This window comes from Pangasianodon hypophthalmus, chromosome 9 (genome assembly GCF_027358585.1).
Source record: "Pangasianodon hypophthalmus isolate fPanHyp1 chromosome 9, fPanHyp1.pri, whole genome shotgun sequence".
NCBI classification, from domain to species: domain Eukaryota; kingdom Metazoa; phylum Chordata; class Actinopteri; order Siluriformes; family Pangasiidae; genus Pangasianodon; species Pangasianodon hypophthalmus.
Genome location: NC_069718.1, coordinates 19,062,446 through 19,080,514, shown reverse-complemented (window position 1 = coordinate 19,080,514; position 18,069 = coordinate 19,062,446). Strand labels below are relative to the sequence as shown.

The 18,069-nt window shown below is 38.6% G+C and overlaps 1 protein-coding gene across 1 annotated transcript; it reads left to right on the top strand.

The window, feature by feature from the left end:
• The first annotated feature begins 73 nt into the window (after positions 1-73).
• On the top strand, positions 74-17,905 carry washc4 (WASH complex subunit 4). Its single transcript, XM_026919382.3, has 33 exons — positions 74-571; positions 1,652-1,791; positions 1,899-1,952; positions 2,945-3,010; positions 3,191-3,236; positions 3,435-3,502; positions 3,626-3,708; positions 3,804-3,846; positions 3,938-4,041; positions 4,190-4,310; positions 6,712-6,835; positions 6,986-7,113; positions 7,384-7,544; positions 7,830-7,956; positions 8,378-8,503; positions 8,712-8,819; positions 8,992-9,138; positions 9,358-9,437; positions 9,593-9,698; positions 9,889-10,005; positions 10,806-10,974; positions 11,147-11,301; positions 11,421-11,495; positions 11,597-11,701; positions 11,823-11,957; positions 12,065-12,173; positions 12,666-12,732; positions 12,859-12,945; positions 13,124-13,271; positions 13,880-13,976; positions 14,081-14,277; positions 14,953-15,049; positions 16,411-17,905. Exons 1-33 carry the CDS (start codon positions 511-513, stop codon positions 16,461-16,463), a joined length of 3,504 nt encoding a protein of 1,167 aa, XP_026775183.2. The 5' UTR covers positions 74-510; the 3' UTR covers positions 16,464-17,905.
• Positions 17,906-18,069: the final 164 nt, after the last annotated feature.

Sequence of the window (18,069 nt, the reverse complement as noted above, 5' to 3'; positions counted from 1 at the left end):
AGACCAAATCACGAGTTTCGCGCCCGTATTAAGACAAGTCCCGCCTTCTGCACTCGGCTATTGACTGGTACTTCACACCGAGTTGGCTAGCAGCCAATCAATGTCGTGGTGATGGAATACATGAGCCTTTCTGAAGCTTTGAACTAGTTTATGAGAATCACTTGGGAAAATGATTCACTGTCTGTGTTTCGAAACATACCCCAAACTCGTTTTAGAACGAAGGCGCAACAAAACTTTTGAAACGAAGTGAAGTAACGGCGCTTCCGTTCACGTGACCTGGCCGTTTCGATAGAGTCGCTGTTTCGAGTAGCCACGCCCACTAGCAGCTTGTGCAGTTGGGCGGGATTTACAGTAATACGGGTAGGAAAAAAAATTTCCTGACCCAAGGAGACCTCAGAACAAGGAAGATTAGTACAGTTTACTTTCTCCAGGTTGATATCAGGCCAGCGAGTCAGGCAGTACTGCCTGCGGTTCACTGTAGGCTAAGCTCGACTCTAGCTGTTTTTAAGGATGGCAGTGGAGTCAATATCACCCGACTGGGAGTTTGATCGCTTTGATGACGGATCTCAGAGTAAGAAATGTGTCTGTTACAGCAGAGCGCCTTGTTTTTGTTGACCTAGCGAAGCTTAGCGAGAATAGCTGGCTAGCACTGGAGCTGGAGCTGGTGTTGTGTTGCTGATCACATTTGTCAGGCTGTGTTTTAAAGTCTAGCCTGTACATTGCGTTGTTATTCATGCATCTGACTCCAGAGACGACCATTTTTGTTTTCATTACAGATAGACAGAGTGGTGTCACTTTGATTCAGCTGGACTATTAGCTACACAGCATCTGATGATGCTATCATTTGATGAATGACTGGTCAGGTTAGAAAAACCCGATATTAGCGATATAACTTGGAAAATTAGTGTAGTAAATAACGAGGCACGTGACACTGAATTTGGGTTTTTATTAGTATAGAAATATGGCTACAGTTTCTAGCTTGATGGCTGCATAGTTCACTTAGTAGGTTCAGTCACATGACCTGACTGACCGCCCAGTGTGAGGGAGTTAATGAGGGAGAGAGGGAGGGAAAGAGTGAGGGAGTTAGTGAGGGACGGAGGGAAAGAGTGAGGGAGTTAGTGAGGGACGGAGGGAAAGAGAGAGGGAGTTAGTGAGAGAGGGAGGGAAAGAGTGAGGGACAGAGGAAGTTAGTGAGGGACAGAGGGAGGGAGGGAAGGAGTGAGTTAGTGAGGGAGGGAAAGAGTGAGGGAGTTACTGAGGGACAGAGAGAAAGAGTGAGTGAGGGAGTGAGTTAGCGAGGAAGGGAAAGAGTGAGGGAGGCTGAGAGGGAGGGAGGGATTGAGTGAGAAGATGGACACCTCAATACCTCAACAAGTTTCCGACTAAACTTCTTACATGGAGGTGATCACTGTAATGTCAGAACCTACAAAAAAACAATGACAGTGTTGTTTAGTCTGAGTCACTAGCTATTAATCAGTGTAATCTAGTAAAAACATATATAAACAGGGTTTAGGCTTACTTTAGTACATTAGATAGCAAGGTGTTTTTACTTTCTGCCCCAGAAACAAAAATGTCAAGTACAAGTAATAAAGGAAGCAGCCAGTTTGTTGTATTATGGCACTTCTCTCTTTCTCTCTCTCTCTCAACATAGAAATTCACACAGAAGTGCAGCTGAAAAACTATAACAAGTTCTTAGAGGACTACACGTCTCAACTGAAAGCTATAGAGGAAGCCCTGGACGACTCCATCGGAGATGTTTGGGATTTCACTTTAGACCCGATAGCACTGAAGGTGCTTTCTTGTTTCATCATTCAGCTGATGTTCTTCCTCATTGCTTTCAGAGATGCTAAAGTTAAGTAATCATAATTTTTTTTTTATCCTCTTTTGCCACCATACAGCTCCTCCCTTATGAACAGTCTTCCCTTTTGGAGCTAATTAAAACAGAAAATAAGGTAAGTCTCAAATCACAATTTTAATGACTATGGCAGCTTTGTTTATATTTGAACAGAAAATATGGTGGGCATTTTCCTGTATCTCTGTGCTGTAGATTATTGGCTGTGTATTTCTGAGAACTTTCAGGTCAGTGCTCTGATTCTCCCACAAAGTCAAGAAAATTGAAATATTTGATAACTTTACCAGCCATGAAAAGTTTTCTTTTTAATTGTGCATGGAAAGCATGGAGACTGAGTTCTTTCATGTCAGAATATACCTACCACAAATCCTTAATTTAATACACAATAAGATTAAACTAAAAATATTTTTTTTTGTGTATGGATTTTAAAATAAAAATGTGTTTTTCCATTTTAAAAAATGAGGATCTCTGCTCCCACGTGGCACAACAGAGAAGTGTTCACCTTCTTGTCGGAGATTGCAAGAAGTGACAGGGAGCCAAGGGAGCAAAATTGTCTGTGCTTTCTTCCCTGTCAATCACAGTGACACTAACCAATAACAGGCATGTGTGAGTTTATATATACAAAAAGGGCAGATAGAGTAGCAGTACAGAAAGATGCAGTAGCATTCACCTTCCCTGGTAGTTAGTAGTCGTATGATTGGGAGAGCTGGCCGATGTGGCAGGTGACCAAAATGGGGAAGGAAAAAACATAGAAACCTTTTATTTTTGTCACATATACATTATAACATAGTGAAATTCTTTTCTTCACATATCCCAGCTTTATTAGGAAGCTGGGGTCAGTGATGATGCAGTGCCCCTGGAGTAGATAGGGTTACAGGTCTTGCTCAAGGGCCTAAGGAAGTGCTGGGCCTTGAACCCCCAACCTTCTGATCAGTAACCCAGAGTCTTAACCGTTGAGCCACCATTGAACTGTTCAACCTCATTATATATGTATACTGATCTGATGACTGTAATTAATTTACATTGTATTATTTCAAAATAAGTGCTGTTAAAAGCAGCAGTCTACCCTGTGGTCTATGTTCTATTATTTAGGTCCTAAATAAAGTCATTACAGTCTATGCGGCTCTCTGCAGTGAAGTTAAGAAGCTGAAATATGAGGTATGTGGAAAATGTTAGTTTTACTGTATTTGACAAATAAATTAAAGAGATTAATAGAACCTGTACTGGTAGCAAGATTTTAGAACTGTACTTTTAGTCTTAATTAGTTTTTAATTAGATGAGATCTAGATTTAGATCATGACCTTTATGAGAAGACAATGCTTTGTCTCCCACATTTAGGCTGAAACAAAATTCTACAATGGCTTGCTGTATTATGGTGAAGGAGGTAATCAATTGTGTTTTCCCCTTATCGGGAATATCTCTTCTAAGGTTGGTTATTGGCAACAAACTGTATTAGTTATTATTCACTGAAATGTCATTACTTTAGCAACAGATACCACGTCACTTTGCCTTAGCCTATCTCACACAATCAAGAAAGCTGTGTGTGAATCCTTCTGATAGTGATGTGTTTTCTGTCTGGCAGTTTCAGACACCAGTGTGGTGGAGGGAGAGTGTCAAGTTCAAATGGGACGCTTCATCTCATTTTTACAGGTGAGACACATTTTGTGACTCAGTGTGTATAACATCAGAGCCTGTTGGTGAAATATTTTACCAGTAATTTATTATAATGATTTGGTAAAATCTCTCTTTCTCTCTTTGTGTGTGTGTGTGCAGGAACTGTCTTGCTTTGTGTCTCGGTGCTTTGAGGTTGTGGTTAACCTGGTTCACCAGCTGGCTGCACTGTACAACAGCAACAAGTGAGCTTTACACTAATGCAAATTGTTTGTGATGTATTTCTTTTTTCATATTTTATCATATTTTCACTTTCATTGTCTGTATTTTTTCTTTGTAGAGCTGCCACAAAAATCATTGAGTCAAGTGGAGTACATTTTCAGGTAACATTTTTCATTTTTTTCTGTGGTGTTCATTTTGTGTGTTCATTATGTGATTCTGCATGTGAGATAATGATTGCTGTATTTTGGGCAGACGGTATATGAGCATCTAGGTGAACTCCTGGTGGTTCTGATCACCTTGGATGAGATCATGGAGAATCATGGCACTTTAAGAGATCACTGGAAGATGTACAAAAGGTGAACAGCATATGGAAACTCTTTTACGCTTTCTTGCTCATTAGAATTAATCAGATATGGCAGTTTCATACGTAATATGGGCTTATTTTATCAGCCATATGTGGCTCTGTATATATTGAGTAACTGGAATTTTTTCTTGACTTTACAGATTACTTAAATCTGTCCACCACAACCCATCTAAATTTGCTATTCCTGAAGAGAAGCTGAAGCCTTTTGAGAAGCTTTTGTTGAAGCTGGAGGGCCAGCTTCTGGACAGCATGATCTTTCAGGTTATTATGCAGCCTTTTCTTGTACTAATCTTAGTGTTAGCAATACTCAGTTTGGAATTCAGGTCGTCTGCTATGTAACAGTTTTGCTGTTATCCTCTGGACAGTTAATACAAATTTGTCCTTACTCATATATATGCCTCTTAAGTTATTTAAATCATTTATTTCAAAGTTCATTTCAAGGTATGCAATTCATTACTGCCTAAATAAACGAATACATCCTGAGTAATTACTGACAATAATGTGTACATACCAATCTGAACAATTCTTAAAAAGTGTAAATACCTCTTTGAACCTAACCTTGGACTGTGTGTATTAACACTGTAGAATAAACTACTGGGAGGATTTTAGTGTTATAAATTATTCTTGATACAGTCCCCTCCGAAAGTATTGGAACATCAAGGCCAATTATTGTTTTTGGTGTACACTGAAGACATTTGGGTTTGAGATCAAAAGATGAATATGAGAGGACAGATCAGAATTTTAGCTTTCATTTTCTGATATTTATTTATTCTGATCTAGATGTATTAAACAACTTAGAACATGACACCTTTGCTGACACCAATTTATCAAGCTGGTGACCCACTAACTGACTTCACCAAACTGTTGCATTCTTCTTTTGTGATGCTTTTCCGGGCTCATACCACAGCTTCTTTCAGTTGTTGTTTGTTTTGGGGGGTTTTTCATTTCAGGAAGTGAAATGCATGCTCACTTGGGTTAAGGTCTGCTGATTGACTTGGCCAGTCTAAAACCTTCCACTTTTTTCCCCTAATAAAGTCCTGTTGTGTTGGCAATGTGTTTTGGATCATTGTCTTGCTGCACCATGAAGTTCCTCCCGAGTAGATTGGATGTGTTTCTCTGTAAATTGGCAAAGAGAATGTTTTCTGTAGACTTCTGAATTCATTCTGCTCCCTTCATGAGTTACATCATCAATAAAGATAAATGAGCCTGTTCCAGAAGCAGCCATGCAAGCCCAAGCCATGACTCTATCTATGATACTTCCATCATGCATCCTTTCTTTCTTTATGCTTTGGCCTTTCCATCACATTAGGAGAGGTTAATCTTGGTTTCCGAACTTTTGTGGCTCATCTCTGTATTTCTTTGCGAATTCCAATCTGGTCTTCTGATTCTTACTGCTGGTGATTGTCTTGCATCTTGTGGTATGGCCTCTATATTTTTGCTCTCAAAGTCTTCTTTGAACAGTGGATTGTAATATCTTCACCCCTGCCTTGTGGAGGTTGTTGGTGATGTCATTGACTGTTGTTTTTGGGGTTTTTTTCACAGCTCTCACAATGTTTCTGTCATCAAGTGCTGTTCATTTCCTTGGCTTGCCTGTTCCATATCTGGTTGTTAGTACACCGGTGGTTTCTTCCTTTTTCAGGACGTTCCAAATTGGTGTATTGGCCATGCCCAATGCTTGTGCTAGTGCTTTGATCGATTTTTCCCTATTTTCTCAGCTTCAGAGTCATTTGCTTTTCTCCTAGAGACAGCTCTCTGGTCTTCATGTTGGTTTATCCTTTTTGAACAACAAATGCAGTCTTCACACGCGAAACCCAGGGCTCAAACCAAGAGTAGATTTTAGAGTAGAACTGTTTAAACAATCATTGTTTAACATGTCTAGATGTAAGGAAATGAAAGCTAAAATTCTGATCTATCATCTCATATTCTTCTTTTGATCTCAAACCCAATTGTCTTCAGTATATACAAAACAAAAGGATTGGCCTTGCCGTTCCAATACATTCATAATATCCAGTTCATATCATCGTCACTTCTTATCAGTGAAACATTAACAAATTACCATTAACAAACAATTTCAGTGATTTTGACAGCTGTCTGCTTAATTTGATTAAACAATATTCTATTACAGATAGTATTCACTAAGAATACAGTAAGAATACAGTGTGGTTATTGTATAAACCTTAAGACAAAATAAAGAAATTTTAGGAAGTTGAGGTCAGGGCACAGAGGTCAGAGCCATGATCTGGTGCCTCTGGAGCAGGAAGGGTTGAGGGCCTTTTTTGTTAAAGGGTCCAATGATGGCACCTTGGCAGTGCCAGGGCTTGAACTTGCAACCTTCTGATCAGTAGCCCAGAGGCTTAAACACTGAGCCACCATTGCCCTGAAGTCTTCAATAAGGCATAAACAGGGAATGTCTTAAAATAGGGAAATGGCTTATACCGCAAATATGTGAAAGTTAGGACGAGCGAGATTTGCAAAATCTAGTCTTGAAATTAAAAGAATTGTACATTTCCAGTCAATGTCTTTTCTGAATCTCCAAACCTCTTTGATCATCTGTCTCTGTAAGCCAAATAAAACCAAATATTACCAGTTTGTTACATCAGTCTGGGATAATGTAAGATAATTTGCATATGTGTATTTCAGTTTTTCTTTCTGTTCCTGATAGGCTTGTGTAGACCAGAGATTTGATAATCCTGGGGAAGGTGTATCAGTCTCTAAAAACAGTGCCTTTGCTGAGGAGTTTGCTCACAACATTCGCACTATCTTTGCCAATGTGGAGTCAAAACTTGGTTAGTGTTTAACATTGATTAATCAAAATAAGTAATATACCTAAGTAGTGCTGTATAAAAATTACATCATGCCTTGTGTTATTGGGAAAGTACTGAAGAATTAAGTCACTGGTTCAGTTGTACATAATTGCTGAATACTTGTGTTCACAGGGGAGCCTGCAGAGATTGACCAAAGGGATAAGTATGCCGGGGTCTGTGGCCTCTTCGCCCTGCATTTCCACATTTTTCGTACAGTGGACAAGAGGCTCTACAAAGCTCTTTTGGATGTGTGTAAAAAGGTTTGTGTCAAACTCAGGTCTGTGTATTTTCCCTCTTTACCTAAATTCATCCCACAGTGGACTTGTTCGTTAGCTAAAATCAGCAGGGCTGTCAGGCTTTCAGACTTAAAAAAGTCTTAATATAATTGACTATCATTAATCATATCCAATTTGATCAGATTTTGTGAACAGCGTAAACATTTAAGTCTTTAGTTGAATATACCACATGTATAACTTTTAAAGCAGAACTTTTTTCTTAATATATTTAACACTTTTCGCTTTCTCTTCAAGGTCCCTGCAGTTACACTGACTGCCAACATAATCTGGTTTCCTGATACATTTTTGATTAATAAGATCCCAGCAGCAGCCAAGCTGATGGATAAGAAAAGTCTCCAGGCCATTCGTATCAGCAGAGATACATTCTTACAACAAAAGGCACAGACACTAACAAAGTGAGTTTTATGGTACACATGCATGCATTGAATTTGCTCTCTGTTTACCCTCAAGCTTTAAGATAGCACCACAAGATTCGTGACCTGGCTTTAAGTTGGCTTGAGGGTAAATTAATGGTCATCCTCAGTGGTGTTCCCAGGATAGGTTCTTGATTCACTGCAACCCTGACCAAGATAAAGCGGTTACTGAAGATGAATGGCAAAATAAATGTTTTGTGTGTTAATTATATCCATTTTTGCTGTGCTAATGCTGTGCCCTAACGCTGTGCTTCTTTCCTTTTCTAGGGATGTGCAGTCTTACTATGTTTTTGTAACCTCCTGGATGATGAAGATGGAGGCCATCTTATCTAAAGACCAGAAAACTGAGAAACTCTCAGAAGATCTGAGCAATAGGTGCAATGTATTCGTACAGGTAAAGAAGATTGTGCAGTTTGAATCACAAAAGAAGTTAGACTTTTCTGGAGAGTTTAGAGTGTCCATGCCCCTGGACTCACATTTAACGCTATTGTTATACCAATGACTAACCTGAGCAAGTGATCCAGGGCTGCTTCTGTATCAGACACCTGTTCCATGCATTGTAATAGCTATCTAAAACAATACATCAGTGGCTCAAATCAGAATAAATAATTTAAAAGGGTTTAACTATTTAAGCCTCAGTTTTTTTTATGAGAGTGAATGAGAATCTGGAACAACTGGTGGTTGCTTAAAATTTAAGAGTAAAGAAGTCAATGAAATGAAGAGAATCAAGTAGGTAAACTTTTGTGGTGATAGTCTGTTTTAGTGATTAATTTAAAATGTCTAATGAGAGCTTGTTATGTGTATTTTGCCTGCAGGGAATCCTATATGCATACAGCATCAGCACTATCATAAAAACCACCATGAACCTCTACATGTCCATGCAGCGACCCATGACCAAGACCTCTGTGAAGGCCCTGTGTCGTCTAGTAGAGCTACTGAAGGTAAACCTTTCCTCTATACTGTGATCTTTATCTGACTTCCACCTATCCACATATGCAATGCAATGAGATATTACTGAATATTATATTTAGCAATAAATATTGTAATTTAATGTTTTTTAAAATTCTGCACTGACTGTTTTTGACTGATTGATTAATTAGTCTATTTACTCATTTTTCTTTTTTTTAAAAAAAAAACAAAAAAACAAAGGCAGTAGAGCACACGTTCCACCGGCGATCCCTTGTGGTGGCAGACTCTGTGTCCCATATCACACAGCAGCTGCAGTCACAAGCTCTAGCCTCTATTTCTACAGCTAAGGTAAAGTCATTATTGCATTCCGTAAAAAATATAATATTTTGACCCCACTGTTCCAAATATTTGGGGATATTGTTATTAGTACTATTTTATCATTCTTCAGTATTTTACCATACCATAAAATGCCTACATTTCTTGTCTTCTTTTGTAAAAATGGCTTGCTGTTGTACTGTAGAAAAGAGTGATCTCTGATAAGAAGTACAGTGAGCAGAGGCTGGATGTGCTTTCGGCCCTGGTGCTCGCTGAGAACACACTGAATGGCCCGAGCACCAGGGAGAGAAGACTGGTGGTGTCCCTAGCGCTCAGTGTGGGCACTCAGATGGTAAGGAAGCATGTGCTATGAGGTGCTTTAAGACCTTGCAATTGGATAAAAGTTATTGTGGTCACTTTGTTCTCTGAGCTTGCACAAAGCTAGTGCTAATTCTCTCTTTACCTGAGCTCTTCACAGCTCTATGGCTGTTTTTGAAAAGGTTACACTGGCAGACTAAATTTCAACAATATATTCATCATGCATACAAATGTGCTTCATTTTGCTTTCCAGAAAACATTCAAGGATGAGGAGCTTCTGCCGTTACAACTTGTCCTAAAGAAACTGGACCTCATTAGTGAATTAAGAGAGAGGTGAGACCTACAGAACTACAAAAGGACCGTCAATGCCATAAGTTTATATGTTTTATTTGCATATACATATTTATATAAGTGTTCTTTTACAATTTTACAATAGCATGATTTAGTCTTCTAATGTTTTAAAGTAAGAAACTGTTTCTTCTCCTCAGGGTCAAAGTGCAGTGTGATTGCAGCTTTCTCTACTGGCACCGTGCAGTGTTTCCCATTTACCTGGATGATGTTTATGATAATGCTATGGATGCAGCTAGAATACATGTATGTCTACTGACAGTCCACTGTCCTTATTGCAAAACGTTTTGGTGATGAAATGCTTCTGATACAGGAACTGAAATTCCAGTGGTGAAAGTGCTACTGCTTATTCTGAATCCTATTTTGCTTCTATCTGTCCAGTAATTAAGCTGTTGTTTTTTTTTTGTTTGTTTTTTTTTTGCCTGGTGTCCTTTAGTATATGTTTAGCGCTCTAAGAGACTGTGTGCCCACCATGCTATACGCCAAACACATGGAGTCCTGTGAGCAGCTACTGGAGTGCTATGACAGCGAGATCATGGGGGTCTTCACTGAGGTGAGGAACGAGTAGCTGAAATGGGTTTGGGGGGTAGGGGGGGGAATAATAATTGTAATGGGTTGGCTGAAATCAGTGACATTTCAGCTATAGGTGGGTAGGACTGCTTATGGCATCTGACCCACCATATGATTAAAGTTTTATATTAAATATTAATGATAAGATAATTTTTGTTTAGGATATAAACTCAAGGTGCTAAAAATTTCATATGCAAATTCTGACTTTGATAAACACTTAAAATAATATTACCTATTGATGATCTGTCTAAAGTCTACATCTAAAAGGTCTGTAGTTTGCAAGTTCTCAGTGGTGCATGAATGTAAAAGCATTTACTTGTTCATAAAATGCAATGTCCGTTCTACTTCTTCCTGCTGGCTGTAATGTAACATTATGCACAATTTTAGAGTCACTATAACTGCCAAATGGTATAGTTTGAATGGAGCCTTAGTTAGATAAACAAACAGCTGTTAGCTAAGCCTCAGCATTAATCTTTTTTTAATGCATGGTAAGCCTACTCAGGTATTCAACTTACCTCAGTTGTAGACAACCTTGTCATTCACAGACATACACTAGGTAAATATAGCCACCATGGTCTGCTCTTTAATGTTACATGAAAGCGGCTGTATGCTGTTCCCCACATCTTCCTTGAGCAAAGATGAAATAGTTGCATATGAATTTTTACCCCACAGTAGATCTAGTTTTTAAAATGAGTTTTTTTAACATCCAAAAATAATTGCGCATAGAAATAGAGTTGCATGTGGATGTAGAAGGAACTTTTGTTGGTGTCTTTCTTCCATTAGCATTTGTTGGACAAGCTGTGTAAGGAGATAGAGAAAGACCTCCGTCTTTCTGTGCACACACATCTCAAGCTGGATGACCGTAACCCTTTCAAAGTAGGCATGAAAGATCTGGCTCACTTCTTTTCCCTGAAGCCTATCCGCTTCTTCAATCGCTTCATAGACATCAAAGGTCAGTGATGATGAGCGTTATTTATAACACATTAACGAACCCAAGGCAAGCTAACTGCATGTGCTCTATAAAGGAATATTTGCACATTGTGGTAAGAATGATAAGACCTTCTGTGTCTGCTGTGAGAGCGGACGGTCTGTATGTGTATCACATGGTGTTGTTGTTTATGCAGCCTATGTCACACACTACCTGGACAAAACATTTTACAACCTGACAACAGTGGCACTCCATGACTGGGCCACGTACAGTGAGATGAGGAACCTGGCCACGCAGCGCTATGGCCTGGTCATGACTGAGGCTCATCTCCCCAGCCAGACTCTGGAACAGGTATGTTGGGTTATATTTAGTCTCTATGTCATTAGAAGGTCTTGAGCGTGTTTTACATTAATAATATATGTACAGTAACATTAACATCTGCTTCATGCAATCACACTGATTTTTGTTAGGGGCTGGATGTATTGGAGATTATGAGGAACATCCACGTTTTTGTCTCACGTTATCTCTACAATCTGAACAACCAGGTAGGTCCTGTTTTTTGAAACCAGTTGGCTCTGGATTGTTAATCCTGTCTACAATGCTTTGTGTGCAAGTCACACTTATCTTCTCTGCATTCATTTTGTAGATCTTCATTGAGAAGACCAGCAACAACAAGCACTTGAACACTATCAACATTCGGCACATTGCTAACTCCATCCGCACCCATGGGACTGGTATCATGAACACAACTGTACGTGAAGCTTTATAATCAGAAGCTATTTTAGTTCTGTTGCTTAATTCAGTGTCCTGAGAAAATTCTGCCTTGCTGAGCTCCTGTCAGATCTCACTGACAGACATTCATTTCTGTTCAGGTGAACTTTACTTATCAGTTCCTCCAAAAGAAGTTCTACATTTTCAGTCAATTCATGTACGATGAGCACATCAAGTCCAGGCTTATCAAAGACATCCGTTTCTTCAGAGAAACTAAAGACCAGTCAGATCAAAAGGTTGATATCTCAGGTTTCTTTCTTTAAAATATAAGCATTTGTTTCAATATATATTTGTCTATGCTCTGATCAGGTGTTTCCTGATTCTTTGTCAATATTGTTTATAGTACCCCTTTGAGAGGGCAGAAAAGTTCAACCGTGGTATTAGGAAATTGGGCATCACTCCAGATGGCCAGAGCTACCTGGACCAGTTCAGACAACTCATCAGCCAGATTGGTAAGAACTTGTTTATGCTGCAGTTATCACAACACTTGTATGTTGTTATTTATAGCACTTGTAGGTTGCTGAGAACAGTTTGCACTCCAGCCTCCATCACTGAACAGTTAATAACTTCAATCTGATACAACAGACTTAAAGTTAAAGCTATAATGATGCTCATACTCAAGTTCCTGTTAACACAGGAGTATACAGTATATAGTATACAGTTATAGAGAAATTATTTATAATCACACTATTCGGTGTCACCAAGATGATGACTGAGTCTAGCTCCTCTCAAGGTTTCTTCCTCATGTCATCTCAGGGAGTTTTTCCTTGCCTCTGTCGCCTCTGGCTTGCTCATTAGGGAAAAATTTATACTTTTAAAATTTATATTTCTGTAAAGCTGCTTTCTGATTTCCGTTGTTAAAAGCACTATATAAATAAAATATAATTGAAATTGAGTTGAATTTAACGTGTTTCTACTCTGACTTTGGTTTTTTCCTTTCGTAGGTAATGCAATGGGGTACGTACGGATGATCCGCTCTGGGGGTCTTCACTGCTGCAGCAGCGCCATCAGGTAAAGTCACATTCTGAGCCATGTGCACACACACACACATACACACACACATGAACTAACTTAAGCTTCTTATTATAACATGAAAATGTAGAATATCATTTCATAAGTATACTACTAACATTTCAGGTTTGTTCCTGATCTTGAGGATATTGTGAACTTTGAGGAGTTGGTGAAGGAGGAGGGTCTCACTGAAGAGACTCAGAAAGCAGCCAGGTACTAAAATATGGTCTTTCTTCATCCATTTTGCTCATTTTTCCCTGTGAGTGCAATGAAAAGCATATGCATTGATACCTAGCAAGTGGGAAAGTCTAAATAGCTCAGAAGAACATCTCCAGCATTAAGTTAAGCATTTTCATCAAGAGAAACAGAAAACAAACTTGTGCCATTTCAGCGTTCTAGACTGTGTACTCAGCGACCTGACCAGTAACTCAGCTGAGGGAACTGAGTATTTCAAAATGCTTGTGGGAGTTTTTGCCCCGGAGTTCCGCAGCGTGAAGAATATGCACTTGAGGAACTTCTACATGATCGTTCCTCCTTTGGTAAGCAGCAAACCCTGTGGTTTAAGGTTATCAGATTTATTCCAGTTTTCCTTCTGCTAAATGTTCTATAATTTTTATTTTTAAACATACCCTTGAATCTGTGATTTTAAACCATTAAAATATTCTGTGCAGAATAAAAATGTTTAAAATATTTTAATGCTTGAGAATCTAAAAAAAAAAAAAAAAAAAAGACCCAGGTCATTTTTACATTTCTACATTTTCACCCTCATTAAAATACCAGGCACTATGAATATGTAAGTAAAGATGGGTGAAAATGAAAGAGGAAAAAAACAACATATGGTTTTAGTAAGGTTTTATGCCACCCAGAGCCACCAGAACAGCTTCAGTGTGCCTACAAATCAGTTCCAGGGATTTTACAAATCCACCACTACACCACTTTAATACAGTTCCAGAGATTCTACAAATCCACTGCTCCAGAATCTAACAAACTATACAGGAGTGGTGGAGCACTATGCTTCCAAAAGATATTTGTGAAGGCCATAGCATATTGACATTGTTTTCATACTCATTAAACCATTGAATAAGTCCCTATGCCTAATCAATGGGAAATACTTTAGTAAGCATTTTTATGACCTCCCCATTTTCAGACAGTAAACTTTGTAGAACACTCCATCAGCTGCAAGGAGAAGCTGAACAAAAAGAACAAAAGTGGTGCAGCATTTACAGATGATGGCTTTGCCATGGGTAAGTGTCAGATATTTCTGTTACACAAAAACCTGTGTTTCATTGTCTGTGATTGTGCTTCTCTGAAGGGCAGCATGTCAATTTTCCACTATTTCTCTCCTAAGGTGTTGCTTACATCTTGAAGCTGCTGGACCAATATCAGGAGTTTGACTCATTGCATTGGTTCCAGGCAGTTCGAGAGAAATACATGAAGGAGATGAATGCAGTGGTGAAAGAACAGAATGTTCAGGCCACCAACCAAGATGAGAAACTGATGCAGACCATGAACTTAACTCAGAAGAGACTAGACATCTACCTGCAGGTGTGCCAGCAACTGCTGTATTGAGAAGTTCATTCTTCAAGTTCTCTATGCCTTATATATGTTTATATATCTCTGACTGTATGGAGTTTCGAATGCTCTCCATGTCTGTGTGGGTTTTCTCTGGGTTCTCCAGTTTCCTCCCACTTCCCAAATTTCCCTTAGGTGTGAATGAGTGTGGATGGACAGGAGTCCTATCCAAGGTGCATTCCCGCCTCTTGTCCAGTGTTCTCAGAATGGGCTCCACCACAAACCTGACCAGGATATATACTGAAAACGAATGAATAAATAATCTGCCGAGTTCCCACACACCTTGGAAAACCTGGAAATTGAGAAATTAGTTTTCTAATGATGGGAATATTTGCGAGGTTCTTGCAAAAGGTCACATTGGGCTATTATGCCATTGAAATTGCATATTTCTTTTAAGCTTAGCTAGTATTTTTCTTATCCAGGTTTATTTCTAAGCTTACATTTGAGTGTGCATTCAGTAAAAAGATCACTCACCTGTAAGCAAATAGTGAAGGGACACTAGGGTCACAACCCCTCCAAAAAAAGAGTGGGAACAATGTTGAAAAAAATGTGATGTTTGTGATGACTAGTTTGAGTGGTTTTTTTTGTTTGTTTGTTTGTTTTTTTATAAAGCACTGATGCATGATGTATGTTTTTTTCTGCTGGCAGGAGTTCGAGCTGCTGTACTTCTCTCTGAGCAGTGCACGGATATTCTTCAGGGCCGACAAGACTGCAGCGGAGGAAACTCAGGAGAAGAAGGATAGGGGTAGGTACACTGCTCTTTTGTACCATTACTAGACAGCAGGAAAATGGAAATCTTTCCATGTGTTGTAAAAAGGCATTGGAATGGTTGCTTTAAGTAGAATGTTAATTACTTTAATTAAAGTTAAAGTAATAGCATGGAGTTTTAATCAGTGTTCCCATTAAAGTAACTAAACTAAAGAGGAGTTGCTGATATAAAACGTTCTGCATTTTATTTAAAAATAAAACAACTCTTTGACACTCGTATCACTTGGTTCACTTATTTTCAACCCTGGTGTGCTTGCATCTGCCCTAACAAACTGATCTTAGGAAGCAAATATATAAATTAAACATCATGGTGCAGCTCAAATCTACCACACAGAGACCCAAATCAGGATATATCAAAGGGATAAATATAGAAATGAAGTGCTGAGCATTGGTTACTGTGTCCACGGTAAGTAGCACAAGTCATGAGCTTACCTGGTGTTGACCATTTCTTCTCATTATCAGAAATCTTTTTAATTGCAACAACCTTCTCGTAGTTTGCACCTTTACAAGATGCTGAAAAAATGGGTAGAATAGAACCAAATTTCAAACAAAAGAAGCCCTTAAAGGACACCTCTGCCCTGAAATACATTAAACATATTTATATCAAACTATACTTGTGATGTGCTTAGCAATTCTGATGTTAATTCGGTGGTTAGTGCAGTATTTTGGTTATTCCCATGAGAGGTTAGTGGTTGTCTTTCGCTCAGACATCAAATGAGGACATTACTAATACAGTTACAATGCATTATGAGTAAAATTTCAGTCATCTCAAGCATAAGTGATAGTCAGGCTCCTGAAAACAAAAGAGAAACAAAATCTTTCAGGAACATGCAACCTCATATTAATGAGAAATCCAGTGTTGAAGTAGAGGAGATAACAAATGTTATAATCAAAAGTTCCAAAATGTAATGCAGCTACACGATGCAGTTGTGCTGAGTTACAGCAAAAACGCTGCTTGGCTAGTTATCGATCTCCGAGATGCTGAGCGCGATGGTGTTGATGGAGGTATTAGCATGAAAGTTGAAGCCTTGGAACCTGATCTGCTTAAACAGAGTGTACAGATGAGGACATGAGAGAGCTGGACAGACTAAAGAGCTAAAGCACTGCTGCATCACTCTCTTTAGGTAGAGATAAAGCAGGGCTAAATCCCAATGGCTCCATTATCAGCAGGTAGTCGAATGGCATTGTGGGTCATGTAGGAAACCATTAGCCAAGTTGTTCAGGGTGGATTTTTTGTCTTTGAATGTCTTGACCCAGTCTCAGGGTTTATAGAACTGCCAGCAAAAATGTGTTTAAATGTATTAATTATGTTCTCCTTATATGTATTCTGTGTTTTAGAGGATGCTGCTTCATCTGAGGCTGCTGCCACCCCTGAGCCGGGTGCCAAGTGAAACTAAAAACATCTCCCACTTCAAGTCTTTAAGGTCATATTACGGAGTGGAAACAAACCAGCTTATCCAGAAACTGTATAGAGTGCCATGTTTTGGATTGTAACTCAGTATTGCATGGCAAGATAAAAGATAAATGGCCTGTGGTCACTGACCGTGAATCAGGAACATGCAGTGTGAATGTGTATTCCTTCTAATGCACTTAGGACTGGAACTGACTGTGATCTGCTTCTAGAAAAACATGCTCATGTCACTATTATTTTCTGCATTGCTAGACAGATTTTGTCAGATAACTGTCAGGTGAGCAAGTTTGGCAGCTGTAATTAGTTGGTGAATGAGACCTTTTTTTAGTTTTAAGAAATATTTTAGTATGGCAACTGTTTTGAAATACTAAAGCAAAGTTTGATTTTTAATTACAAATCAAATCATCTTTGATAATTTCCCTTTGCTAATTTGATTAGAAATGTCTTTCCAGATTCTTCATGATAATGTATAAAGTGGAGGTGCTTATATAACAGGTTCTACATGGAGGTAGGCCAGTTGCTAGATTTACAACAGTGACAGTTTTACAATGAGTTCCGAGTACATTCTAATGCACTTAAGAGAAGAATAAAAGATTGCATTTCTAGCTAGGTAATTTTCATAACTAGGTGTCTAACTCAGTTTCTTTGGTACAGTATGCTAATGAGTTATAGTTCTGCAATTGATTCTGCTCTGAGAATGTCCTGTCCAGTGTAACACTCTATGTAAGGAGAAATAAGTGTTGTGTTGAGCAATGTGAAAAGGTGGCATTTTTTAAAAACCAACATAGGCTCTCTGGACAAGAAATTGCTCACATCCGCCTGCCAAAACTTCATTGTACAGTGATGGGACACTGGGACATATTCACTGGCCTGCAAACTCACCAGAACTTAATTCCATAGGAAACTTGTGGGATTATTTGGAACAGCAGGTGAAACACCAAGATAGGTACCATGAAATCTCACGAGGTTGCACACCCTGTCAGTGAAGGGAAGGGAAAAAAATTAATAGGAACTCTCTCAATAAACTGGCGGGATCCTCATGTGACCAGATTGGCGAGGGGAGGCCTGCCCAAGTATTAGAAGAGAAATGACACGATTGATTTTTTGTTCAGTGAGCTCAAGTCCATGGAAATGTAGCAAACTAACATTGTATTGAGTACCTATCTGTATAAAAATGTGTGCATCTGAAGCTTTGTTTGTTTGTTTGTTTGTTTTAAATGCACATAATGCTTAATGGTAGAATTTTTGAAAACATTCCAGTTGAATACAGACTTTCCTCCTTGAACCGTTGTCATTTTTTGTTTAAAAAAAGTAAAATAAAATAAAAAAAATAGCATAATAATAATAAAAATAATAATATAATTTGTGGAAAACTAACCATTATGTGTAATGTCATAAAATAAAAAGATTTCTTGGAATACAGTCTCTGGGATGTTCAACTTAAGTCACTTATTTACAGCTAAGGGGCCTACAGATATTCTGTTAATCACATGCATTACTGGGTTCTAATTTATTTGAAGAAAAAATGCTACATGAAATTAGGTATTCACCTATCGTCAGATAGTCACAATATATTTTAGCAGTAT